Here is a 27,098-nt window from a genome sequence, read left to right as displayed (position 1 = left end):
AAAGCATATAATCGAGAATCTTTTTACCCAGAACATTAGCACAATGTCCAGTGGATGATATTGCCAGTATTAAATTAACTCAGGAAAGGAAAATCATTTCTATGTGAACACAACACAGTGCAAATCTCTTTAAGCAATGTCAACATCTGAAGAACACCACATTTCCAAACAAATACTCTACTCTCTGATCATTCTCCATTTATAACAACTGATCTCATCAATTCATCCCATCCACAAAAAACAGACTTAGTGAAATCTGGTCTCCACTGTCTGCATTATCTTGCTAATGTGCTCTAGGAATGGCACGGGTGTTTCAAATACATTGCCCTGCAGCAAATGTTGGCCTATAGAAAATGATAAAGGGTAAAGAATAAAAAAAAAAAGAAAAAAAGTCTGAAATCTATTCACTGCAATGCATAAGTTAAATTCCAAAAACTCCTGTGGTTCACATTAAAGAATGAACTGCAACTGATACTAAAACAATGTACCCAAAACAAGAAGAAAGTATGTTGAATGTCTGTAAAGATCTGACTCTCTGTAATCCAATATTATGCAGTTTGGAGACTACCCTAATGAGTCTTGAATTTAGTCTTGATGTAAATGAGGGTGTGAACATGAAGGTTCTTTTCAAGCTGAGATTTAATACACACTACCCTGGAGCTTTTTGACCGCAGCGCTGTGGATAACTGTCAAACTACTGATACATATCCTTGCAATCCACTAGAAAAGGGTGTACAATAGGTACAAAGGAAATATATTACACTTAACTACAGTGTTTCAACATCAAGCAAAATAAAACTGAGTAATGTTTTAAGGGTTTTCAATATATATAAAAAGGCAATCAAATGAAGTTCACTAAAACAAAATCACCCTTGTCTCTATTGTTTAACGTCATTTTGAAGTATAAAACATTTCAAAATTACTCTATCATTTTGTTAGGAAGAAACAAAAACTACTATGTTCAATTTCTGTAATAGGCATGGCAACGATTGTAAAAGGAATGGCAATGGTTACAATGAAATTTCGAATTCTATTTAATCTATGTGAATAATATGTCAGATTATACCATAGCGCACACGTTTAGGTCACTTGTTTATTGTCCTTCTCTATTGTAGCAAAATGTTTCAAAATGCAAAGTTCATCATAGTATTTGTAAGTCCCAAGTGTGCTGTTTGTTTGACCTACAATATAGACGTCTTCTAGCAACTGGGAATCCACAGCCTTTTTTTTTTTTTTTAAAGATCTGGGCTATAATCTTTACTGGTGCTAATACATTTATGAAAGAGTGAGTGTTAAAAACAGTGCAGTAAAAAGGGACAGAAAATATCACAGTTTCAAACATATGGAAGACTAGGAGAAAAAATATTGTGTAACAGATGCATTTTCTCATAAATCCTCTTAATTTCCACTAGCTTTTATAAGAACAGGAGACTTGAATTTGTTGACAAGATTCGTAATCCAGTAAAGAAAAGGCCAGAGGCAGTGAAAACTGACCAAATTTCAACACCACACCTCCAAAAATGGGATGCTCATCCATACTTTGCAGACCACTATACACAGTTGTCTTAAAGAGGGTAGCACTAGCCCTTGTAAATCACAACATCATGGTTTACCCAAGCCCTATTGGATGTAGCTGAATTATTGTACGTTAGGAAGCTTGGCAAATATCATAGTTTGCTTTCACACAGATTTGCTGCAGATCATTCCCATAGGGAGCTATTGGGCTCCAATAAAGACAATAGATTCTTTAACTCAGAACATCTTTAAGTAAACTTTAAATTGATCCCAGATTCACATGGTTACCATTTTAAGATTTTTAAACTTCAGGAATGATTAATTATATACAGTGAAAAAAAGTTTCAGATATAGTCATTAGTTTCAGAGATGAGCAATGGATGATTAGATGTTAACCGTCTGCTTTGGTATACAATGGAACTGACATAAAAAGGAGTACTTTCTTTCTTAATGCATTCTTTTGGTGAGGTCACTTGGACACTGGAGTCTGGCTGGACCTCCAGGTACACTGAGAAAAGCATTCTTGAGGTGCACCATCTTCATAAGGTATGATCCCTAGATGTCTAAGTATTTTTTTTTTTTTTTTTTTAATTCAGTCAACGACAAACCCCATCACTTAAACATAGATAGAAAAGAACATCACGGTAGAACACCCAATTCATGTAAAATAAAACCTGTGCCATAAACAGTATAAACTTTAGACCGGAACATACAATCAGAAAACACCTAAAGTTGCTCTGTTTCTGTATTCCACATTGCTGACATATTTTGTACATCAATGTATGTAAAATATCACACATTAATAATTTTAATGCAATGTTAGATATGAACTTGGCAAAACGTAAAAGATTGCAAATGACATTCATACTTTTGAATCGAGACAATGAAAATCGATCAAACAAATTATGAAGGACAATACTTTCACTCTAACAATTTTGGTTTCCTTCCTTTTAGCAACATACTAAAAAACAATTAAAATTGTTATTCAAAGAGTGCGGATGGAGGCAAATTAAAACACTGATTACAACACATATTTCTAAGTTTAAGACTCAATCAAATATTTGGGATCCAGTGAAGAAATTATAACATCCATTGCATAGTGTTTTATAGCCCATAAAGGTCTGGATTTGCAGCCGAAAGTGCATTTGTTTCAATAAATTTAGCACATCTCCATATTGCCAGAATAACTAGAACAATCAGGGATTTTTTTAAAATCAATTTAACTATATATTTGTACAGTGTATTTAATGAACACTAGCTTTGGCATTTTCAAGAGCTAAATTTTGTCAATGTATTTATGGTATGTTCATTCGTGCACATCAAGGCAATCAAACTAAGAGGAAACGCTGACATCTCCAAGTACAGCACATTTTAGTTGCAAGGAAGAGCCCAATTATGTGTGGTTTGCCATTTGATTACTTTGACTACTTATATTAAGCTACTGCTAGGCCTCCTTCTGCAATTTAAATATGTTTGGTAATGAACTTGGCAATCATTCATAAAGGGTAGACTGAGAAAAATGTGTTGTCCAGTTACCATAAGGAAATGATAGGTACAATGTTAACTACCAAAAGAAGAAAAATATGCAGGTCTTGTATGGTTTGTCCATTTAAACTACTTGCGTGTGCTTTAAAAAGACCAGAGGGGAGATATTTTTAGGTCATAAAGAATGTAGGCCACAATATGGCTACAAAAACATGAATAATGGCTACCAAACGTATGTAGAAACCTCACAGCCCACATCTCCCCAACTGCAAGGTAAATAGTGAAACAAAAAGCAGAGTATGTTACAGTGTGACTTTATAAGAGCACATGGTCAGTAAAAAAATAAAGATTAAAATGTAGTCATCATCCTGCACAATTTTCCTAGACTGACACTTCCTTTCAAGATGAATGGTAACATTTTTCTGTGTCTTTCTTCAACGCCTTTGTTTACATTTCCAGTTATTACACATGGAAAAAAATATGAAAAAGAGCATCTCAATTGGTTCCATGTAGGATACATCACAAATAGTGAAATATTTAAATAAAAACCTTAAATAAGAGTGCATAAGAATATGAGAACTATTTATAATCAATCAGAAATTATACAAATGGGCATAAAATTGTCCACGTTATGCTGGGTCAGTTATGCCCCCTCATTAGGTGGCCTCTTCTCTATTAGAGATGGCGTACACATTCTTGTTCTTGTCCACAGATGAAATGCAGATGCTTAAATTTCTCAATTTTCCACTTGCTCCTTCATTTTCACCAAGTAATAAATTAGAGAAGTGTTTCTTTGCTCGGAAATATAAAATTTGCTCTTAGAATATTATTTATTTTGCATTTGAAAACTAGAGCACTAGAAATCCCACCAAGTGCTGCGGTTAATGCTTGCCAAATGGTTTTTATGAACTTCAAGCACATGATTACAGGAAACAGCCAATGTAAGACAACAACCTGGAAAACTATTCTGAAAACAAACCCAGGTAACCAGCATATTGAACACAAAGCAAATGCTACATGTTAAACTGGCTTTCAAATTAAATTCATTTTTGAACTCTGATTGAGGGACCTCAGTATTTGTTTTAAACTTTTGAGATGTAGTCCAAAATGTTTGTTGGTACAGTCGATTCATTGCTTTGGAGGGTTTCAACTGTTTACATTCAACTGCCAATGGATGGCCTTTCACAAGAGAGTTGGCAGTACTTCCCTCAGCTGTTAATCACTGCTGTCTTGAGAAGGCTAAACTGCCTTGATGCTGAATAAACTGGTAACTGTAAGCTGGGCCTCTGATGGGCGAGGGAAGTTTTACGATGAACAATTCCTTGTTAAACTGCCATGAGCTAAAATATGGAGCAAATGGGAATTTGGAGCATTGCAAGCTTTGAACAAGCAGCTGTTGCTCATTGTACTTAACAGAGCGTTTGCTTGCAGCAGCAGTCTGGATCTGCCGTGACTGACCAACTTGGATAATCAGTTCAACTGGGCAAAGGTTTGAATTTCTTTTGTAGGCTCAAGGTGTAACTTTTACAGTCGGTCCATTCGGAAAGTATCTTCTGTGGCAGGGTCTGTCAGGACCATGTCTGGGTCATTAAGCATGTGCAGCCCATCCAAGGTTAAAGGGTCAATTTTAAGTTCATCCAGAGGAAACTGAGAATCGGAATCAAAACTGACGTCGCCAACTCCTGCCAAACTATTTGTCAGTTCCTTTGATAAGCTCGGAGGAGACTCCCCAGTCACTATATAGCACAAAAAAGAAGAAAAGTTAAGAATTTGTTTTATTAAAAGTAAATACTCAATTTATTATGCCACACATTTGTAACTATAATGCTAAAATATTTAAACGGAACACCAATTACATTCTCTGATTTGAAAAAATATACATAACACCATGCTTGGAAAAATTACTATGGTTTTTACAGAGTATGTAAACAAACACTCTGTCAGGCCAATCACATATGCGATTCTTTCTCTGTAACAGCAGGGATCTCTCCCACTTCAACATTCTAGGTGCTAAGAATTAAAAGCATGTATAAAGTCAATTAGTGTTTTGGGGAGGCCAGAGTATACTGAAATCGCCCAACATGGACACACACACACACACAGTTCTCGCTAATTCCGCCCTATGATGGAAATGGGCTAATGGAAGTATTTTGTTAAGTTAAAAAAAGTGTAGTTACTCCTAAAGGTAATGAAAACAAGGAAAGACACATTTTTTACTTTCACACGAGAGTACAAAGGATTCCAAGTAGGTGGAACCTTAAGTATGTTTAAAAACGAACCTGTAGCCTAAATAGATAGATCAACAACAATACTGACACACAAGGACAATAAAATGCCCAAATGTACCTTTAATACCTTGGTCTGAATAGAAACCATAAATGTTTGCAATCTCTGTTAGAAAACGTGTGGTGGATTTGTACACTGCAACATTCTTGCTCAAATTAATCACTCATGAAAACTGAACAAGTATTTAAATACTTTGGTGTATTACACACCACGTAAAGGTGACAGATCAGCTGCCTGTCTAGAAAGATAACCAGTGTTCCAATGCAATTAGGAAAAGCAACTTATTTGATTGTTCAAACCTTGTTCATGGTCACTTTGCAGATAAACAAAACTGAATGCTCTTAAACTAACGTATGCAGTTAATACATATTAAATGATACAAAATATCAATTATTTGTAATATGTTTGAAAAAACGCTTTAAGAAAAAGATTGCAAAGTTACATTAAAGAAAGGAAAACCAACAGAATTCATGAATTAGAAGAAAATACCCATAAAGTTAGGAGCCAAATAATGGAAATAGCATATCACAAAAATAGTAGGAAATAAATATATAGGTGAAATGTACAATCCTAAAATTCCACAGTTTCTTAATCTAATAATCATGATATAGAATTGTTCATAATTGCAGATTTCTGTGAAACTAAGTTCCAATTAAACCACAAACATTTATGTGAATCAGGCTTTGTGTGCAAAAAATTCAAACATTCACAATACGAAAATATAGCTGATCAAAGCATAGGATACAGGAAGCACGGTCATAATTTATGTATACTGACACAATTAGGTCAAGCAACTTTAGATATGTTAGATAAAATACCAGTCGATACCAAGGACTGTTGTTGAACAGCACTCGAAAATAAATACTTGACTTTTGATGTTTATAAAAATGAACATTAATGATGAAAAGATTAAAATGAGGCATTTAAGCATGCTACTCAACAAAAGATGTAATGATAAACATTTGCAGGCTTTCTAAAACACATTCTTTCTACATGCAGTTATTTTAACTTAACAAAACAGAAGAAATACTTTCACTAGCACAAGCATAAACTGAAACAATACTAGGCTCCTCTAATCTTTATTAAAAGGAAATGAAAAAGGAAAATGCTAATGTACAGCAGCCCATCAATATTGAGTAATATATGCAAATATATTAAACTGTGCTATTTTATAGAACAGAAGCAAGCACTTTCGATTTGATGTTAGCCCAAATCCTTGGTGGATGACTACATAATTCATTAACAACTGAGGTAGAATAATAAAATGTATATGTATCTGGGTTGAGCATACATACTTTCACACGCACGCAGTACCTCCTGAAAATTGAAAGCTCTAATCAATATTGCAAAATAGAACCTCCTGGAAGCCCTGATAAAAATACTTATTTGAGTTGGGCATACATACACAATGAGGGCATCCCAAAATCAATATTGCATAATACAACTGCCAGCAAGTCCTTCTAGAAAAAATCTTTTCAGCACAAGCATTTGACACACCCCTTACCTGTGAGAATAATATTAGGGATGTTTCCATGACTCGAGTAATTCAGCTGGTGAGAGTCCTGTAAACTACCATGACTGCCAGTAAGTCCCATCATGGCTGCTTGGGAGTAGTTCAGTGTTGAACACGGACTGTACAGGCTGTTGGAGCTGATGGCGTTTTCTATCATATTAAACTGTTCAAGCTGCAGATCAACATAGAATACATCCATTAACCAAAGTCTAAACTACTTTTAAAATAAAGTCACTTACCAAAACATTTATTTGTAAAGGGCTTCACCGCGGATGCTTGAATTTCCTCCCATACACAGCCTAATACTAATGGCTTTTCAGAAAACACATACTATCTTCATAGAAAATCAATCAATATCTCTCTCTCTCTCTCTCTCTCTCTCTCTCTCTCTCTCTCTCTCTCTCTCTCTCTCTCTCTCTCTCTCTCTCTCTCTCTCTCTCTCTCTCTCTCTCTCTCTCTCTCTCTCTCTCTCTCTCTCTCTCTCTCTCTCTCTCTCTCTCTCTCTATATATATATATATATATATATATATATATATGGAAAATGTCACTTACCCAGTGTACATCTGTTCGTGGCATGAGACGCTGCAGATTCACATGCTGTGCATTATGCTGCCATCTAGTGTTGGGCTCGGAGTGTTACAAGTTGTTTTTCTTCGAAGAAGTCTTTTCGAGTCACGAGACTGAGGGACTCCTCCCTTTCGGCTCCATTGCGCATGGGCGTCGACTCCATCTTAGATTGTTTTCCCCGCAGAGGGTGAGGTAGGAGTTGTGTATATAGTAAAGGTGCCCATGCAATGGAGTAAGTATGTATGTACATAATGTGTATAAAAATAGTATATATTTACAAATGTACAAGTTTCATCAACTTTTAACTGCTACAGGCTCCCGGGGAGGCGGGAGGGCGCATGTGAATCTGCAGCGTCTCATGCCACGAACAGATGTACACTGGTTAAGTGACATTTTCCGTTCGATGGCATGTGTAGCTGCAGATACACATGCTGTGCATAGACTAGTAAGCAGTTATCTCTCCAAAAGTGGTGGCTTAGCCTGTAGGAGCTGAAGTTGTCTGAAATAATGTTCGTAATACAGGCTGTCCTACTGTGGCTTGTTGTGTTGTTAACACATCTAAACAGTAATGTTTTGTGACTGTATGAGGCGTAGACCATGTGGCTGCCTTACAGATTTCTGTCATAGGTATATTTCCTAGAAAGGCCATTGTGGCGCCTTTCTTCCTAGTGGAGTGCGCCTTTGGCGTAATAGGTAGATCTCTTTTTGCTTTAATATAGCAGGTCTGAATACATTTCACTATCCATCTGGCAATGCCTTGTTTGGATATTGGATTTCCTGCATGAGGTTTTTGGAAGGCTACAAACAATTGTTTTGTTTTGCAAAACTGTTTTGTTCTATCAATGTAATACATTAGTGCTCTTTTAATGTCCAACGTATGTAAGGCTCTTTCAGCTACTGAGTCTGGTTGTGGAAAAAAGACTGGGAGTTCCACTGTTTGGTTTAGCTGGAACGGTGATATAACTTTTGGTAAGAATTTGGGATTTGTACGGAGAACCACTTTATGTTTCTGTATTTGTATAAAGGGTTCTTGTGTAGTAAATGCTTGTATTTCACTTACTCTTCTAAGAGATGTGATAGCTATTAGGAAGGCTACTTTCCAGGTTAAGTATTGCATCTCACAAGAGTGCATGGGTTCAAATGGTGGACCCATGAGTCGTGTTAATACCATATTGAGCTTCCACGAGATAACCAGTGGTGTTCTCGGGGTATGATTCTTTTTAAACCCTCCATAAATGCTTTGATGACTGGGATTCTAAAGAGTGATGTTGAATGTGTAATCTGCAGATAGGCAGATATTGCTGTGAGATGTATTTTAATAGAAGAAAATGCTAGTTTAGATTTTTGTAAGTGTAATAAGTAGCCTACAATGTTTTTGGCGGAAGCATGTAGTGGTTGAATTTGATTCTTATGGCAGTAATAAACAAATCTTTTCCATTTGTTTGCGTAACAATGTCTTGTAGTAGGTTTTCTAGCTTGTTTAATGACCTCCATACATTCTTGTGTAAGGTCTAAATGTCCAAATTCTAAGACTTCAGGAGCCAGATTGTTAGATTGAGCGATGCTGGATTCGGGTGTCTAATCTGCTGTTTGTGTTGAGTTAACAGATCTGGTCTGTTTGGTAGTTTGATAAGAGGTACTACTGACAGGTCCAGTAGTGTTGTATACCATGGCTGACGGGCCCAGGTTGGTGCTATTAGTATTAGTTTGAGTTTGTTTTTACTCAATTTGTTTACCAGATAAGGAAGGAGTGGGAGAGGGGGAAAAAGCGTAAGCAAATATCCCTGACCAACTCATCCATAACGCATTGCACTTGGACTGAGGGTGTGGATAGCTGGACGCGACGTTTTGGCATTTTGTGTTTTCTTTTGTTGCGAATAGGTCTATTTCTGGTGTTCCCCAGCGTAGAAAGTAAGTTTGTAGTATCTGGGGATGAATTTCCCATTCGTGTGTTTGTTGGTGATCTCGACTGAGATTGTCGGCCAACTGGTTTTGAATCCCTGGGATGTACTGTGCTATTAGGCGAATGTGGTTGTGAATCGCCCAATGCCAAATCTTTTGTGCTAAGAGACACAGTTGTGATGAGTGTGTCCCTCCTTGTTTGTTTAGGTAATACATTGTTGTCATGTTGTCTGTTTTGACAAGAATGTGTTTGTGGGCTAATAGCGGTTTGAAATGCTTTCAATGCTAGAAACACTGCTAACAGTTCTAAATGATTTATATGCAGTTGCCTTTGTTGAATGTCCCATTGTCCCTGTATACTGTGCTGTTTGAGGTGTGCTTCCCACCCCATCATGGAAGCATCTGTTGTGATCACGTATTGAGGCACAGGGTCTTGGAATGGCCGCCCTTGGTTTAAATTTATAGGATTCCACCATTGAAGCGAGAAGTGTGTTTGGCGGTCTATCAACACTAGATCTTGAAGTTGACCCTGTGCTTGTGTCCATTGTGTTGCTAGGCACTGTTGTAAGGGCCGCATGTGTAGTCTTGCGCTTGGGACAATGACTATGCATGAAGACATCATGCCTAGGAGTTTCATTACAAACCTCACTTGATAGTGTTGGTTTGGGTACATGTTTAATATTACATTTTGGAAGGCTTGTACCCTTTGTGGACTTGGAGTGGCAATCCCCTTTTGTGTGTTGATTGTTGCTCGTAAGTATTGTTGTATTTGACACGGTTGTAGATGTGATTTTTGGTAGTTTAGAGACAACCCTAGTTTGTGTAGGGTTTCTATGACGCATTTTGTGTGTAGAAGACACTGTTGCTGAGTGCTGGTTTTTATTAACCAATCGTCTAAGTAAGGGAATACGTGCATGTGCTGTCTCCTGATGTGAGCGGCTACTACTGAAAGGCATTTTGTGAATACTCTTGGGGCTGTTGTTATGCCGAATGGTAACACTTTGAATAGGTAATGCACGTCTTGGATTACAAACCTTAAGTATTCCCTTTGTGAAGGATGTATGGGTATGTGGAAATAAGCATCCTTGAGATCTAATGTTGGCATGTAGTCCTGTTTGAGCAAGGGAATCACGTCTTGAAGTGTCACCATGTGAAAGTCATCTGATCTGATGTAAAGATTCAGTGTTCTGAGGTCTAATATGGGTCTCAGTGTTTTGTCTTTCTTTGGAATTAGGAAATACAGGGAGTATACACCTGCTCCTTTTTGATGGTTGGGTACTAGTTCTATTGCTTCTTTTTGTAACAATGCTTGGACTTCTAGTTGTAACAGGTCTAAGTGTTGTTTGGACATGTTGTGTGCTCTTGGAGGCACATCTGGTGGCAAATGTAGGAATTCTATGCAATAACCATGTTGGAAATGGATAGGACCCATGCGTCCGTAGTTATGTGTTCCCAGTTGTGGTAATATTCTGTAAGTCTCCCCCCCCCACTGGTGTTGTGTGGTGGGGGTTTGTGACATTGAAGTCACTGTTTAGTTTGTGGGGTTTTTGGGCTCTGGAATTTCCCTCTTGGTTTAGGGAACTGTCCACCCCTACTTTGTCCTCGAAAACCTCCTCTCTGATACTGGCCCTGATATGTGGGTCTGACTTGTGAGGTGGAAGGCTCTGTGGTTTGGGCACGAAACCCCCCTTTAAAGTGCGGCTTCCTAAAAGTGCCTCTGCTATGTGGGGAGTAGAGCGCGCCCATGGCTTTGGCCGTGTCCGTGTCTTTTTTCAGTTTTTCTATAGCCGTATCCACCTCCGGCCGAAATAATTGTTGTTCAATGAAAGGCATATTCAGCACAGCCTGCTGAATTTCTGGCTTGAATCCGGAGGTCCGTAGCCATGCGTGTCTCCAAATGGTTACCGCCGTGTTTACTGTCCTTGCCGGCGTATCTGCTGAGTCCATAGCTGACCTTATTTGGTTGTTGGAGATAGTTTGGCCCTCCTCAACAACCTGTTGGGCACGTTTCTGGAACTCTTTGGGAAGGTGTTGAATGAGATGTTGCATTTCATCCCAATGTGCCCTGTTGTATCGTGCCAGTAGAACTTGAGAATTGGCAATTCACCATTGATTGGCTGCCTGTGCTGCCACCCTCTTGCCTGCTGCATCGAATTTCTGACTTTCCTTGTCGGGCGGTGGTGCGTCTCCAGAAGTTTGGGAGTTTGCCCTTTTCCGGGCTGCTCCTACTACCACCGAATCAGGAGTTAACTGTTGTGTGATATATACAGGGTCAGTAGGGGGAGGTCTATATTTCTTCTCCACCCTAGGCGTGATGGCTCTGCCTTTTACTGGGTCCTGAAACACCTGTCTGGCGTGTTTTACCATGCCTGGCAGCATTGGCAAGCTTTGGTATTGGCTGTGAGTAGATGACAGGGTGTTGAACAAAAAGTCATCCTCTATGGGCTCTGCATGCAATGCTACATTATGGAATGTAGCTGCCCTTGAAACCACCGCATGTATGCAGTGCTGTCCTCAGGTGGTGACGGCCTTGCCGGGTAGCAATCAGGACTATTGTCTGAGACCGGTGCATCATACAAATCCCATGCATCCGGGTCATCTTGGCTCATCCCTGTGTGTGTTGGTGACTGCATCATTGGGGGTGTTGCTACCGGGGACAGATGTGGCGAATGTGCTGGTGATTGCTGTGGCGAGAACCGTGGTGGTGTCTTTTCTTTAGCCACTTTCGCTTTTGGCTGCATTTCCGTTTCTTGGAATGCGAGCTTGCGCTTCATCTTTATTGGAGGAAGAGTGTCTTTTTGTATATGTAGCCTCCTCTGGGTATGGTCTGGCTCTCCCATGCCCAGTTATTGTTCAAATCTGTGACCTTGTAATTGTGTTGAAAGGCCTTGTTCTTCTGTATAGGAGCCTTGTTTCGGCAACAAAAATTTTTCGACAGTCTTTTTCGGCTCTGAGGAAACCTTCTTGACTTTCGGGGTGCCGAACTCTTGGTGCCGAGTTTGGTCGGATGTCTTCGGTTGCTGGGAGGCCTTTTTTGGCGCCGATGTTTGGTCACTGTGTTTGCGGGTTAAGCCATGGCCTGTTGGCGGTGGCATCCCCTTTGCCTTCATTATTTTGGTGTGAGTTTTTGCCGGGGCTGGTTTACTCACGGTCTGTTGCGTCTTCGGCTGCTCACTCTCGGACACGTCCGAGTCCGAATCTCGAATGGAGAATCTCTCCTCTTCTTCGACGTCTATGTGCCCGGCCGGTGTCGACGCCATCTGGAGTCTTCGAGCTCTTCGATCTTGCAGTGTTTTCTTGGATCGAAATGCCCAACAGGCCTCGCAAGTATCCTCTTTGTGTTCGGGAGACAAACACAGATTACAGACCAAGTGTTGGTCTGTATAAGGATACTTTGCGTGGCAGTTGGGGCGGAAGCGGAAGGGGGTCCGGTCCATGAGGTTTGAAGATGGACGCAGTCGGGCCGACCAGGCCACGCCGAGGAGTGGAAGCCCCGAAAGGCCGCCGGAGCGCTTCTTTCTTTGGTGTCGATGTGCTAGCACTAACCCGGTACCGAGCACAAACAATACCGTTGAATTTTCCGATAGCTAACTAACTTTTACGAACCGAAATATGGAGCGAAGAGGAACACGTCCGAACCCGATGGCGGAAAGAAAGCAATCTAAGATGGAGTCGACGCCCATGCGCAATGGAGCCAGAAGGGAGGAGTCCCTCAGTCTCGTGACTCGAAAAGACTTCTTAGAAGAAAAACAACTTGTAACACTCCGAGCCCAACACTAGATGGCAGGATAATGCACAGCATGTGTATCTGCAGCTACACATGCCATCGAACATACACACACGCACACACTTATGAGGAAATGTGACTCAATTCCAAGTTTCATCCTTGCTTAAAATCACAATTATGTGGTTCAAAAGACATAAGATGCGAAGAAACTGGACTCCTACCATTTAGCACCTTAGATATAAACCACACAGGTTTCCTAGTTTTTTCAACTGGAGAAGTCCAACCAAGTGTCAACTGGTTTCACACCATTAAAGAAGCCCTCTTCTGCCAAAGCAAATATTGCTAGAGCAACAGAGCATTCAAACTTGTCTCAGATTTATTTACTACAACGCCAAAGTCCCACAAGCGTATGGGTAGGCATAATGTTCAAGAGCAGTCTATACAACACATGTACGTTTTAACAAAACATCCTTCATTTTCTAGAGGCAGGCAGTAACTCAATGACTGAGTGTCAATAAGTGTCTTAAGTAAATGTTGTCACTTAAAGAGAGGCAAACTGCTTCCAAGTACTTAAAATACTTTTAAGTGGTTTTCATAATAATTACACTAATGTGCAGAAATGTGAATAGCAGAGAAACCAAAACCTGGGGTGCTTTTTTCACATCACTCTGCCTCCTAACTGATTTGACTACTTCTTTGCACTATTTTTGAAAAAATTAGTGAGGTCCAACATGGAAGGAACAGAGTAAACTAAAACGTTCTTTTAACACATGTATGAATTGGTGTACACATTGTTTCACAATCAACTAGATGTACATCACCCGCAGAGGACTTCTCTTGATTTTTAGAAAAAGAGAACTGTAAACCATACACGGACAGGTTGTTTTTAAAACGGAATTGCGTTTTTAAGTGAATTAAGTTGTTGCTGCAAAAATGGCTTCATTCATCACATCTGTTGTTCAGCATGGTTAACAACACTGTGCTAATCCAATGCTCAAAAATAAAATATCTGCTAGGAAAAAAAACTAGATGTTTGTTATGCGTACATTTGGAGTTGTGGATGCACTGGATGAGCAGAAGCACTGAATGTGCAACAGCAATCAATTGCAATACCAAATAATATCCACAGACCCAGAGAATACTACAGAAAGTTTAGTTAGAAAACGTTAAACAATCATTCCCAATAACTCTGTAGATCTGCTTTTCAATCTCTGCAGTTCCATACAACCGGCCCAACCATCAGGCAGATTACCTGGAAGCAGTAAGGGCTGAAATTAAACAATAAATTGTAGAACACCACAACATTCTAGTAGATTGTCAATCTTTGAGCCTATGGCACATTTCACTAAGCAAAAGAGGGTGTATTTCTACGTTGGAGGGCAGGTTGGGGTGCCTAGGTGACAATGGGTAAGACAGAAGACATACCGAAAAGGAGTAACATTAGACCTAAAGGAGAGGTTTCAAGAAGGCTTTTGAAAAACAAATACTGCCATGCATCAAAACATTTTGCTAATGGCTGTCAATTCACCTAACGGGTTAGAAGACAGACTTCAAATGTGCCCCATGTGTGGTAACCACAAAATTAGCAAAGTTCAAGCATGACTGGATTGTGACCTTCAGTGACAGACAAAATACGTGTCACTGAAAAGGATGTATTGAAGATGGGCTCCTTAAATAGAAAAGGTACTTTACACATGTCTAATAATTGCGGCCATGGGAACTCCTAGTCCAACAATACATGATAACAGCAATACAGTAACTGCCACAAAACCAGGGACATGACCAGTTTGTGTCAAAATACAATATAGTGCAAAAACCATCCACAAATTGGTTTGTCACAGCATTGCTTTTACCACAGATAAATGTTACACCAACTTTAAAATACAGTTCACTTCAAGTCTCTTTCAGGAAATTTCTAATGCAGATCTGTCAAACATTGTTTCAACAACAAAGAATAGGACCTGTAGGAGAATGATCAACAAGAATTAAACATTAAAGTCTGCCCGGATTAAGTTAAAACTGAAATACAGTAAGTTAAAAAAGTTAATCATTTCAAAGGGACTGGACTATTTGATTCTGAAAATTCAGATACAAATATTTTCAGAAGTTACACAGAGTAGAAAAAGATGATAAAACTGCTGTATCAGTTTATGAACAGTCAAGGCATAGTTAATAGCATCTTCCCTTGTCCAGCTACGGTAATATTCACTGACATATTTCCAGCTTAAATAACATCGCAAAACTTGTGATGAAATACATTTTTATAAAACCATTAGTGCACAGTGGCGGAAGAGAAAGAATTTAAGCTCTGCTGCTTGAAAAGTTGGCCATCATCGAACTCTTTATTAGACAACATGCGGCCAACACACCAACACAAAAGACACAAGTAGAGGAGTTATTAATTAGCAAGTCATTTGAAGTTAGAGACAGATGGGTACCTAAATCACAGCCCATTTTCCAGGCAAAGTAGGAGGGGGTTAATTAACATAGTTTCCTTTAAGTGATTTGATTACATGGCATGAAGCATATATTTATGGTTAAGCAGTGTAATCTGCCATTCACTGGTACTAGTAGGTGAGCAGAGCGGAGTCCTAGGCTCAGCTTTTCATGGGCCATTTCAGTTGTTTCACTCAACAACATTAAAAGTGCTGGTTGCAACCTCCTGAAATTCCAGACAGCGTATAACCAATCAAGCTGAAAATAGTAAGTTTAAGATTAAAATTGTATCTTCACCTACATCTACCTGATAAGTATGAAACTAAAATGTGAACAACTTCAGTGGGTGATAGTAAAATAATGAAAAGGTGCAATTATATAAAACGAAAAATAATTTCCTCCCTCCCCCAGTAAAGTATCTGAAAATGTTCTCAAGGATATGGCACTACTTACCTGTAAAATAAGCGTGGAAAATAAAATTGTCTAGTATTCCTCGTGCAGAAACCTTCAACAGAACTTTGGAAAGTTTATAAATGACAGATTTGTGAAGGTTGCTCATAATTCCAGAGGAAACCAAGTCATTCCTTCATACCCCAATTCTGTACTGAACAAGAGGTTGAGAGGTCAAATGGAAAGCGCCACCCCAAGCACCACATTTATTATATAAATCAGCTTTAAGAGGTCTATGAAAGTAAACACATTGTTGGTTCAAATCAGCAGGTACTCCAGTTACCACAATACAAATTCAGCTAGCTCATCAAGACCATGCCTACTTTCTATGGGCCAAGGCACCAATAGTTTTCCTTACAAGGCACTCACTTGCCTTAATGAAATACCTGCAATGTAATCAGCGAATCAGAGGGTGGCAGAGTCCTACTGGTTCTTGACAGTGTGCATTCGTATTGACCTCTGGTGCAAACTCTACTTCAAGAACCACACTGGTCTCCTTAAAATCAGGAGACTCTGTCGGGGCTAGGAATTTCTAGGGAATCTTGATGTGGTCAATGCAGACCATGTTTTACTTCTTGGAGGTCCTGATCCCACTTAATTAAATAAAGGCAAAAGATGGCCCTTGCAGCTGTTCATTAAGAGTTCAGCAACCCATTGTTGATCTTAGGACACAGAGACTGCAACTAACTTGGGAAGTGACGGAGAGTGCAGAAAAAGAATTAGCAGCACTGTAGAATCACTGTTCAAATACTGCGGCAACAGGACAGATGTGGAAAGGAAAGGCAGAGATACTAATGTTTATTGTTGATTAACAAGGTCTGATCTCCAGCTCCAAGCAAGATACTTACATTTATTGTTGTAATATTGTTAATGGTTCGTAAACCAAATTTTCATTCAAAATAAGTAGTTTCAAGGCTTCAACAGAACAAAAATCGGAGATGTAGTCTCTACTGATACATGTTGCATCCTTGTCAGTGCTCAAAAGAACTAGTTTCATAATTTTCTATCTGCTGGTATCCATTTGTACTTATCCATATGTATTCAGTCGACATGCGTTCGACTTTTAAGGGGCCAGTATTGTGACCTTAGAGATTTAAGAGTTTGAATTATCTAAAGTTGCAGTCTCACTACATTATAACATTGAGCTCAACCAAAGAAAAACAATGCTCCAACAGTGTATGCAATACTCGGGAGACCTGGATGTAGTTTGCCTTTAGTATTCCTACATTAATATGAGATGCAGCCATGCAGTAATACCAACGTTAAGTAGTAACATACAATGTAAACCTTGTAGTTCAAAATATGAAGAAAGTTTCATAGTTAATGAAAATGTGATTATGTTGAAATAAACAAAGTATCAACAAAGTCAAAAGTGCAGTCAAGTGGAGAGAAAATTAGGGCCCGATTACGATCTTGGCGGATGGGATACTCCGTCACAAACATGACAGATATCCCACCCCCTGTATTTCAAGTTCCACAGAATATAATGGAACTTGTAATACAGTGGACGGGATATCCATTGTGTTGACAGAGTATCACATCCTCCAAGATCGTAATCAAGCCCTTAATCAATTAAACTACTGTACATGGTCTACGAACAAGTTAACTTTTGGTAATGCTTTTCCTGGTGAATCCACTAGCTAATTATGGATATCTAAAAAGTTAGAATTTTCCCAGGCACCTGACCGGATTCCTAGATTTTCAAATTGCTCCTGCATGCCAATAGGTGGCACCATCTGGCTCCTCTGCAACATCACACTGGCACAAAGGTGAATACATGGAGCCTTATAGAGGTAACTCCTTCACACACTGTCAGTTTTTCTGCAAACCCTTCCATGCCCTCGGAAATGGATTGGCTAAGACATATTCCAAATGAAACCGAGTCCAACATCTAACTTTGGGTCTTCTTAGATCCCTGGCTCAGTATATTAGAGTACCGACCGGACTTTCCTGATCATCTTCAGACCTTGGAGCAGGAATAGCAGATGTAGGATGATGTACAGAAGATCAGAGTCCCCCACTGCAGGCAGAATGTGTCTCCTGGGGAGCCTTTTGAAGGAAACGCCAGAAGCTAGTAGTTGCAACATTGTTTGTTTGCTCAGCAGTGACAAGGCAAGCCAAGACCCACCAGACGAAGACCTGACCCCACCTCCGGATGAAAATGATATTTGTAGTCTACCATATGACATCTGCTAAACCGGTCTGCTGTGGCATTCAGTAAGCCCACTATATTGCTGGCCATCAGCGAAATCCCTTGGAGGTTCAACTACTTCCAGAGTCGCCGCGCCTCCTGACACAGGACCCACAACCCCACACCGCGCTGCTTTTTGAAGTATCACATGGCTGTTGTGTTGTCTATTAAGACCTGTACCGAATTCCCTTTGATGGAATGCAGGAAACCCTTCGAAACCTACTGAAAAGCATCAAAGTCTACCAAGTGGATGTGGTGCTTCTGTTCAGTCAGACAAGGAAACTCTCTAATCTCCACCTCTTCCAGGTGAGGCACAAGGCCAGGCCCAGAACTATTCTTACTGGAACCTAGGAGTGGTTCTGAGTCATAAGGATCACAGCCTGACTGTCCCAGACTCACTGATCGGTTGTGTCCAGGATGACCCCAATGAATGGAATCCTCTGAATCGGCTGCAAGTGGGATTTCAACTCTGACAGATAACCCAGGAATGAAAGAAGGTTGTAAGTTGTCTGTAGGGGGCCCATGGGTGAATGTGGCAAGGCCTCCATCAGCAGCCAGTTGCTGAAGTACAGAAATACATGCGTCACTGACCTGTGAAGATGGGCAACAACCACTGCCATCACTTTCATAAACACCTAAGGTGAGCATGAAGGGTAGGGCAGTAACTAGGAAGTGTTCCAAAGCCACCATGAACCGAAGGAAGTGCCTGTGGGGCTAGAGGTTGAGCACATAAAAGTTAGCATTTCTGCAAGTCCAAGAGCACCATCCAGAATAGTGGATCCAGGGCAGAAAAAACCTGTCCCAAAGTCAACATCTTCAGCTTGTCATTTTGAAGGAAGGTGTTCATAAACTGAAGAGCCCTTTGTCTCTTCTGGGCATCAAAAAATATCAGCTTTAATTCTTGGTCCTTATCTACCACTCCAAACCCTTTCAATGGGCTATTTGGCCATTAGAAAGTAAACTTTCAAGGCAGGTATGGAGGCATGTCCTTCTGCATGCTGAACACACGTGGGGCATGAAGAGAAACTGCTGCAAAAGGGAGGGTGTAACCATCCTGAACAACCTGCAAAACCCATTCATCTGAGGTAACTGTACACCAGCCAGATTTGTAGAAACTAAATCTGCCCCCTTCAAGCTGTGAATGTCCACGAGAACAGAAATCAAGCACCTTCGTGAAAGGGTTCTACTGGCTGCTGTACTAGTAGTAATGGCTGTCTCTAGTGACAGACTAGACCCAGAGAGGATCCTCAAATGTTCACTTATTGGTGATTTGATGGGCCAGTGATGCCAAACCCAAAAAAGAGCTGTAGCATTGCTGTACTTGAAGCACTCCAATGCAGAGTCTACCTTTCGACCACAGAGATTGGAGTGGTCAACTGGCAGATTCATAAGGGATAGTTGTACATCACTGGAAAATTCTGTGGTGCTCATCCAAGCATTGTGCCTGGTCGCTACACTGATGCCATGGCTTGACCCATACAGTCTGTTGTGTCCATGCCAGCCCTCAAAACATACCTGGCTCTGTCCTGTCTGTCTTGGATTGCCTGGACAAAGGCACTGATGAATTAGTTAAGGACGTCTAGCAAGATTTTGCTAGACATGTTCCACAAGGAACGTGCCGATCAGGGGCCTCTGAGCCAATGTGGCAGATGAAAATATTTTTCCTGAATGCTCTAATGAGCTTTTAATCCTTGTCTGGTGGCACACTAGCGAAGACATTAGAATTCAGTTTGCTGGTGGATGCCCAATCCACCAAGCTCTCAGGAGCTGGGTGATGGGTCAGAAGCAGTAGGTCTCCAGGGAAGGGGCAGGAACACCTAACCATAGGACGGCTTACGGGGGGAGCCTAATTCGGCTTACAAAAGGTCACCATCAATGTTTCGGTCAAAGACTCTTTAAAGGGCAGCAAATGCTCTGAAATAACAGGCTACGGCTGCAAGATTTCCAAAGGTAGACCTGCCTCTATAGTAGGCAGATCCAAAAATACTTCTACTCTGTGAACTACTCCTGCAAAAGAGGCACTCTCCTATGTTGGTGAGCCCTCATGGGAAGTCTAGTTCTCAGTCAGTGGAAATATCCAGCACGCTGGCATTCTGCGGATCTTAATACAAGCCAGCATCACTGTAAAGACGGGGGAGTAAATTATCCAAATCCTCATCACCCAGGTGACGCAAAACATTTTGAGGTCAGTAAACTGCATCAGAATTCGATCTAAACAAGGCCTCTTCTCTAATATTAATGGCATCAAGGGGATAAACCAAAGATGGGGCTGAGTCTTCGTAATCTGATAATGAGACATAGGCTGACACTGGTTCAGAAACAGGCACCAGGGGTAGGTGCCATGAGAGTCAAAGTCGGCAATACAGCAGCTAAAACTGGCAAACCTGTAGTGCAGGAGTAGAGGTGTGGGGTATGAGGGATGGTGCAAAGGAGGTAGTTTGTGCTGGGGAAAGCCCAGTGGCGGAAGAGGTCTTGGGGGCCCAGGTGGGTCTATGAGGCGTGAAGTCTCTGAACAAAAGATGACCCCTTCTGTTTCTCGACAGGATGAAAGAGCTGGCTTTGGGCCTTTGTAACGGTTCACCCCGCATCTGAAGGTGGCCTGGATTCGAGATTACATAGAATACAGGTGACACAAGGGTAGCGTCCCTTGTGAAGTGCTTTTGGGGTTGTTTTAACTTACACCTCGGTATATCTTCACTTGGCACCTGGAGGGATTGATTTTGAGATTGCATCTCTTTGATTTTGACCATGGATTGGAACACTGCATTTTCCATACAACAGAAGGGTTCGGAAAAGTTTGGTGTTTCATTTGGATTGGCAGATGTTTCCCTGAAGACCCCGGTGTTTCCCAGCCCCAGCTCAAAGGGCACGAGAGGAAAAGTACTGATATCAGCAAGCAGAAGTGGAGACATTACATTGCTCCATGACATCACCATGGAGCACAATGTTACTGCATCAATTAATATGAAAAATTCTGGATGCAGTCTGCCACCAGTGGTGCCAACTTCAGCTTGGATATGGAGAACGGTTCCAATCAACGTGTGCAACAATTTCATTTTATGGTGCAGTATATAAGACATTATTTTGAATGAAAAATGCTTTACATACCAATAAAACCACCTAAACAAATCTGTTGCTTTCCATCACTGCATGTTTCAAACTGATCCGAGGAGAAATACCACTTCCAGTGACAGCAACAGCATAGCACTGTCCTAACTATTGGAATATGCTCAACCAAAGAAATGGAGGAAAAGTTAAGTCATATTCTCCCAACCGAATCTGTTAAACCTTTTCTACTCAAGGGACACAGACATGATAGGATGCTGCTTGCGGAGGGACGGTCTCTATTTTTAAAACAACAAATTAGAGGAGGCAGGTTTGGAGGACTAATGTGTTGGGCTTAAAGCTAGATTACAGGCTGCCAGCCAGACATGTTAAAGGGAATAATGTGCATTCCTGGAAAGCTTTATTTATACCCAAGCCAAATTTACATAAATGAGACTTTGCCACGTGATCCAACCTATTTAACACTTAACCTCTTTCCTTCAAAATTGCGCCTACTGGGTCAAAGGTAGGACAAATCTTCAATTGCAATAGCAATTTTAGGTTTGAAGATGATTCATCTGTCAACACATTTAACCTGTGTTACTTAGTATACATCAATCAAAAATAAATGCCACTGTAATGCAAAGCTAACAGAGCATATGGTAACAAGTAACTCAGACATACAATGCTAAATGTTTTTAACTTATTTCAACAGCACAACTATCCTTCGAAGGAAGGTGCTCGAGTGGCCCTGCTTACTGCAATCATGAACAGAATCCCCTTTAAATTGGTAACACACATTACTGCTGTCACTGTGTTGTTAAATAACTAGTGACTAAAGAGAAAATATTTATGAGATAAATTTCCCTCGACCCACAAAAATATGAAACCATGGAAAACGCTTACAAAACTCAGAGAATCCTCTTAGAGTCGTCTCTCTCCTTCTCTCTGCTCATCCGTCCTCAGTCTCTCCTGATTGCCTCCGATACTCTACATATTATGGTATTCAGTTGTCAAAAGTCATCCTAAATACATATGTGAAGTGGCTTCCTACCCTATGGTTAAACCTTTTCGATAATGTAATCAACTATGGACGCCAAGAAGCTTAGTTTTATTACAGCAGAGACCATACCACACATTACACAAACAAAAAAACAAAAAACTCATCACCTTCCTCAAAAAAGGATGGATATATCATCTCATTAAGCTACTGAAAGGTTTTATGGGGTAATGACCAGAAATGTCATATAACATTCAATCATCTGATAACATGTTTAAATAAAAATGTGTGTACCACTCCACATGTGAAATAATTTTGAAATAACATGTTACTGAAATTATGAGTAATATAACCCATTTACCCTCACGCCTAAAAGGCTATTTATGTGAGAAGAATGAAAGGGATGTGTAGCCTGCGACAGCATATGGAAGCTGTTTGCAAAGGATAGTACTGCCCGAAAGTAGAAGTAGAATGTGCAACCTCACTATAAAGCAGGATGCAGTTAGTTTGGAAGAGCATTACTCAAAAGCAGTCTGCAAAGCAGTAGAAGGTGCCAGGATGGGAACAGTAGGATCCAGAACCTATCTGAAAACAGGTAGAGGGACTGAACGTGGGAGCTGGATTTGCTACATCTCCCCATGTCAGTCTAGTTTGAAAAAGACATTTGAAATAGCTGCCCAGCCAGTTATTTTGGGCGACAAACATTTGGTTTTCAATAGATATACGTTTTCTGGATGCAACACAGCAGGCAAGTAGATTTGTAAGAGAGAAAGGTGCAATTCATGTTGTCCCTGGAAGTAGTAGTTAATTTTTTAAACACTTGGCCACATTATCTAAATTCCAGGATTATGAAGAGAAATGAGCAGGAAGAGTGACAAAAACATGAAAAACAAATAGGTTTCCCTTAAATGGTAAGCAAGGCTGTGTGCCACCTTCTAGTTACCACAGAGACGCCTGTAGCGCACCATCAATTCTCCACTACTCACCTGGTGGGAGAGAGCATTCGTCTGCCGCGCTGACATCTGCTGGTCATAGTACGAATCACCAAAAACACTCCCAAGGATCGAAGAATGCTAAAAACAAAACAAAAGGCTCTGCTGAGTGCACACAAGAACAGAGATCGGGTTCAGGATTGAGGGTCTGCTGCTAAGCCAGCAATAAACATACAGTAAAAAGGGTCTTCTAATTAGATGAGAAAACCGAAGAAACACAAATAGGAGATATATTTAATATGTGACAATATTCATAGACCTGGGGAAAACCCAAACACATTGACACCATTTTTTTTAATTTTAAAAGTCAGTAAATGTATAACAGCCTTAAATAGTGCAGTTTTCCTAAATCTAAAGGGAGACAAGTAATTAAGTATTACAAGTGAAATGTAAGTGGCCCACGCAGTCTGCTCCTGCCAGGGATAAGATCTGCTTGGCTGCCACCTGGTTCCTTCCCAAAGGAGCAACCACTGCAAGTTCAAGGTTTATCTTTGCCACCTCAATGCACTGAAGTTCATAGGCTGCCGCAGTACGTTTTTCAGTGATAAAGCCTTCCTACGTGGAGCATCTGTAACAAAGCCCACATTATGCAGATCACTAAAACAAATTTATTTGTTAAAAATATTAGTCTGAGTCAATGTAATGCTTCAACAGCATTTGTGATGAGACAAGGACGCTGGAAATGTTGGACATGAACAAAACTGTAGTGCACTGTGACAGTACAGGTGAAGCACAAACAAGCATATGAAATCACAGATCTAGATTCAGCCAACATTGATTGTTGCTCTAATTTACGATTATAATACTGCTCCAGGTGTTTTTCTTGGATCCAGAGGGCGCAACATGGTGAACACACCACACACCGTTAGTCACACTAGCAATGACTATTCATCCTTCGTAAAATGTAAGGTACGTGACTATTTGCATTTATTTTTTATAATACAAAACAAACAAACTTCCCAAACAAGGCCTGGGGGGGCTTGGCCTGTGCCTGAGGAAAATAGGTGCACCATAAATGTCTTTCACTGCACTCCGCCATGGGGGAGACAGATGTTCATGATCTAGAGCTGCACCACACATCAGACCGAGGAGAATCAAACAGGGCGGGCTCTTCAATATAAACCCAGGAAGATCATGGGGGGTGGAACTAAGTAAAGAAAGGGGAGAGACCTGTTGAGAGGAGGGGCGGGTGCAAATGTGCAGTAGTTATATATCATGCAATGGGTTAGTCCTGGTGGGGGAGGGGGCACCTTTAAAGATGTGCAGGTGAATTGGCTGGAGGGTTTAGGGAGTTCAAGTGAATCACTTCCAGTCCCATAAGGATCTGTAGGTAGCAAGAATCACTGATCGGGCTTGGGATGTGGTGTTTCACTAATATTGGTGAGCTGGAAATGTCACTAGAAGCAGAGAGGGACACCCAGAGTCTGTATGGTCATTGGGTGTTCTGTAGGGTTACTCTCGTGTCAGGATGTCATGAGGAAGGGTTGCAGATTGTCATTGGGGATGCAAGAGTTTACCAGATGTTAGAAGAGCATTGACCCTCTTTTTTCTTTCCCTACTTCAAGTGTTTTTGCTCTGGGTACAAGCTTGTCCAGGTCATTTTGATAGCTGCCTTAATCGCTATTAATGTATTTCTGTAATTTATTAACAACTCATTTCAAAGATCACAACCTTTTGTATTTTGAAAGTCATACCTCTGCAACCTAACTACACCTAACTTCCAAAGTTCATCTATTACCTCCAGCCAACATCTGTACTACCCTCCCAAAGACAACACCTAATTTCTATTAATTTAATCCTCCACAGAGAAACTATAGTGAATACATGGAACGGTTAGCTTCAGCACCCAAAACTCATACCAGAAACCAACAATAACATATAATAATGTACTAACGGTTTCTGGTGCACGGTGCTGCCCAGCGTAAAACACTTCACTGCCTAATCAGGGGTAGTAAGCGATATATAAATGCAAGTACGATCTCCCACCATACAACACTTTCTTCTGCCTGTGAGCAGACATTCTGACCTAGTTAGCATAAGGAGCGTAATATGGAAAAAGAGTTGCCCCAAGTTAGAGCCCTTTGTCGTTCTAGAAAATGCAGATTCCTCACATGGCTACCTCTTTGTTTCAAGAAACATAGAAAAATACAGCTACAGTCATGACACATAATCACAAGGGAAGGATAAAGTGTTTTATTTGCAGTGATCCCTTTTGGTCTTCACTGTGCCTGTCTTAAAGTAAAGATCGGGGTGGGAAAGGGTTTGATCGGAGGACCGTGGTTAATTAGGGTGGGAAAAGTTTTGATGGGAGGACCGTGGTTAATCTGTCACTTCTTTATTTGCTTTTTACTAATCCCTGCCTCCTGCACTACTGATATCTCTATAACACTTCAACTTATCGCTAATTGTAGAACTATTACACATATCCAAGAAAGACAATCAGTACAGGGTTGCTGGCATACAATATAAAACAAACATCTACAATGCAATAGGTCTCACATTTGTTTGAGTTAAAGCTATTGGCGTTGTTATTGGACTTTTGTTGCCACATAAATTGGTCAACCCTGCAGCATAATTTGGTCCTCTCTGCCACATAAATCCAGTGGCCCTGCATATAACGAAAGTACTTCCATTTACATTCTTCCTCTCTCTGCAGCAAAAAATGAAAATATTGCCATTATCTATTATATTTTTTTTAAATATTATTTTGGAGTCCCCACTCCTCCCCCCTTTTCCTCCTCTCCTCCCCCACTCCCCTTAAAACCTAGTGTGGGGACCCGGAGATGATCTAGAAAGAAAGAAAGCACTTCGCGCAGTGAGTTATGGGCAAAAATGTTTTGCAAAAGGAATGCCCAGCAGAGCATTATGGGGCGTGTTTCCGAGTGCAGTGAATATTGTAGTATCTTGACTAATTCTCAGAACAGCCCGTAGAGGACCTCATAATAAAAATAGCATTTGTAAGAAACATGGTCATGTAACCATATAGTCAGCCCCTAAAGGGCCTAACGACATGAAAACAGAATGACAAAGTAATGCAGTGTAACCATATATGTAGCCCCTAGAGGAAGCAGTGCCTTACACAGTTTCAGGCCTAGCAAGACTACTGCAATACTATTACAAATAAGGCCCTTAAAAAACAAACTACTCCCACCTTTAAAAAACATTGAACGATGGGAGAGGTTGCTATTTTGAGGTCCTCCCTGAGCCTAGTGTGGGGGACTCAGAGGTGACAAAGAGCATCTCGCTCTGAACGGTTTGGTGGTGATCCCATTGTCATAGGACCACCATAGGCTGAGTTATGGGCACAAATGTTTAAAAAAATAAATGCCCTGCAAAGCATTATGGGGCGAGTTTCCCAGAGTGCAGTAGATATTGTAGTATTGGCTCTCCCTGCTGTGCTGGACAGTCACTTTGAGGATTTCTGTGTTTTTTTCTGTTTTTAATGCTCCAGTTTCTATATTTTTCAACTGCTAAACTTGTACATTAGGTGGTAGTCATGTAAAGCGCTCCTCAGACGGAGTTTCGCTATATGAAACTTCACATACGCATTTAAAGTGCTCCTCCGATAGAGTTTACGCTATATGAACCTAAAAAAATACATTTATAAATCCCCCCCTCCCAGCTTGCAGCCTTTGTGCACAGACACTACAAAGAAACAGCGGCATGTCCAAAATAAGGGAGACAACATACGGCCACGCATCGCGAAGCAAAAGAAAAAAGTTGGGGTGATTGTGCAATAATCCATGTAATAGGGTCAGTCTCCAAGGCGGTGCCAATGTAAAGTATTTACCTACGAAATCAAAGTGATTTGGAAAGGCAGGCCAAGGAATGAATGAAAGTAATGGGCGTGGTGCAAGTCCACAGATGTAAATTACAACATGGCTAGAGACAGCTCATGCGCACTGCCTAGGCTCGACGTAAAAAGAGGACAACCACAGCTAAGTATCGCCAAACATACACAATTATGAGCGTGATCAAAGTCATTTCT

General features: G+C 40.6%; 1 protein-coding gene across 2 annotated transcripts in view; it reads right to left on the bottom strand.

Annotated features, from left to right (window-relative positions):
* Positions 1–2,357: 2,357 nt before the first annotated feature.
* Positions 2,358–27,098, bottom strand: part of CRTC1 (CREB regulated transcription coactivator 1) — a 193,333-nt gene continuing 168,592 nt past the window's right edge. For both annotated transcript variants that reach the window (XM_069215548.1, XM_069215549.1), the window contains 3 exons: positions 23,105–23,191; positions 6,791–6,971; positions 2,358–4,736 (listed from right to left, as the gene is read on the bottom strand). In XM_069215548.1, the coding sequence (XP_069071649.1) occupies positions 4,525–4,736; positions 6,791–6,971; positions 23,105–23,191 (480 nt within the window). In that variant the 3' untranslated portion in view covers positions 2,358–4,524. The remainder of the gene's footprint in view (positions 4,737–6,790; positions 6,972–23,104; positions 23,192–27,098) is intronic.

Source organism: Pleurodeles waltl, chromosome 12 (assembly GCF_031143425.1).
Source record: "Pleurodeles waltl isolate 20211129_DDA chromosome 12, aPleWal1.hap1.20221129, whole genome shotgun sequence".
Classification (NCBI taxonomy): Eukaryota; Metazoa; Chordata; class Amphibia; order Caudata; family Salamandridae; genus Pleurodeles; species Pleurodeles waltl.
This window is presented reverse-complemented; position numbering and strand designations above follow the sequence as displayed.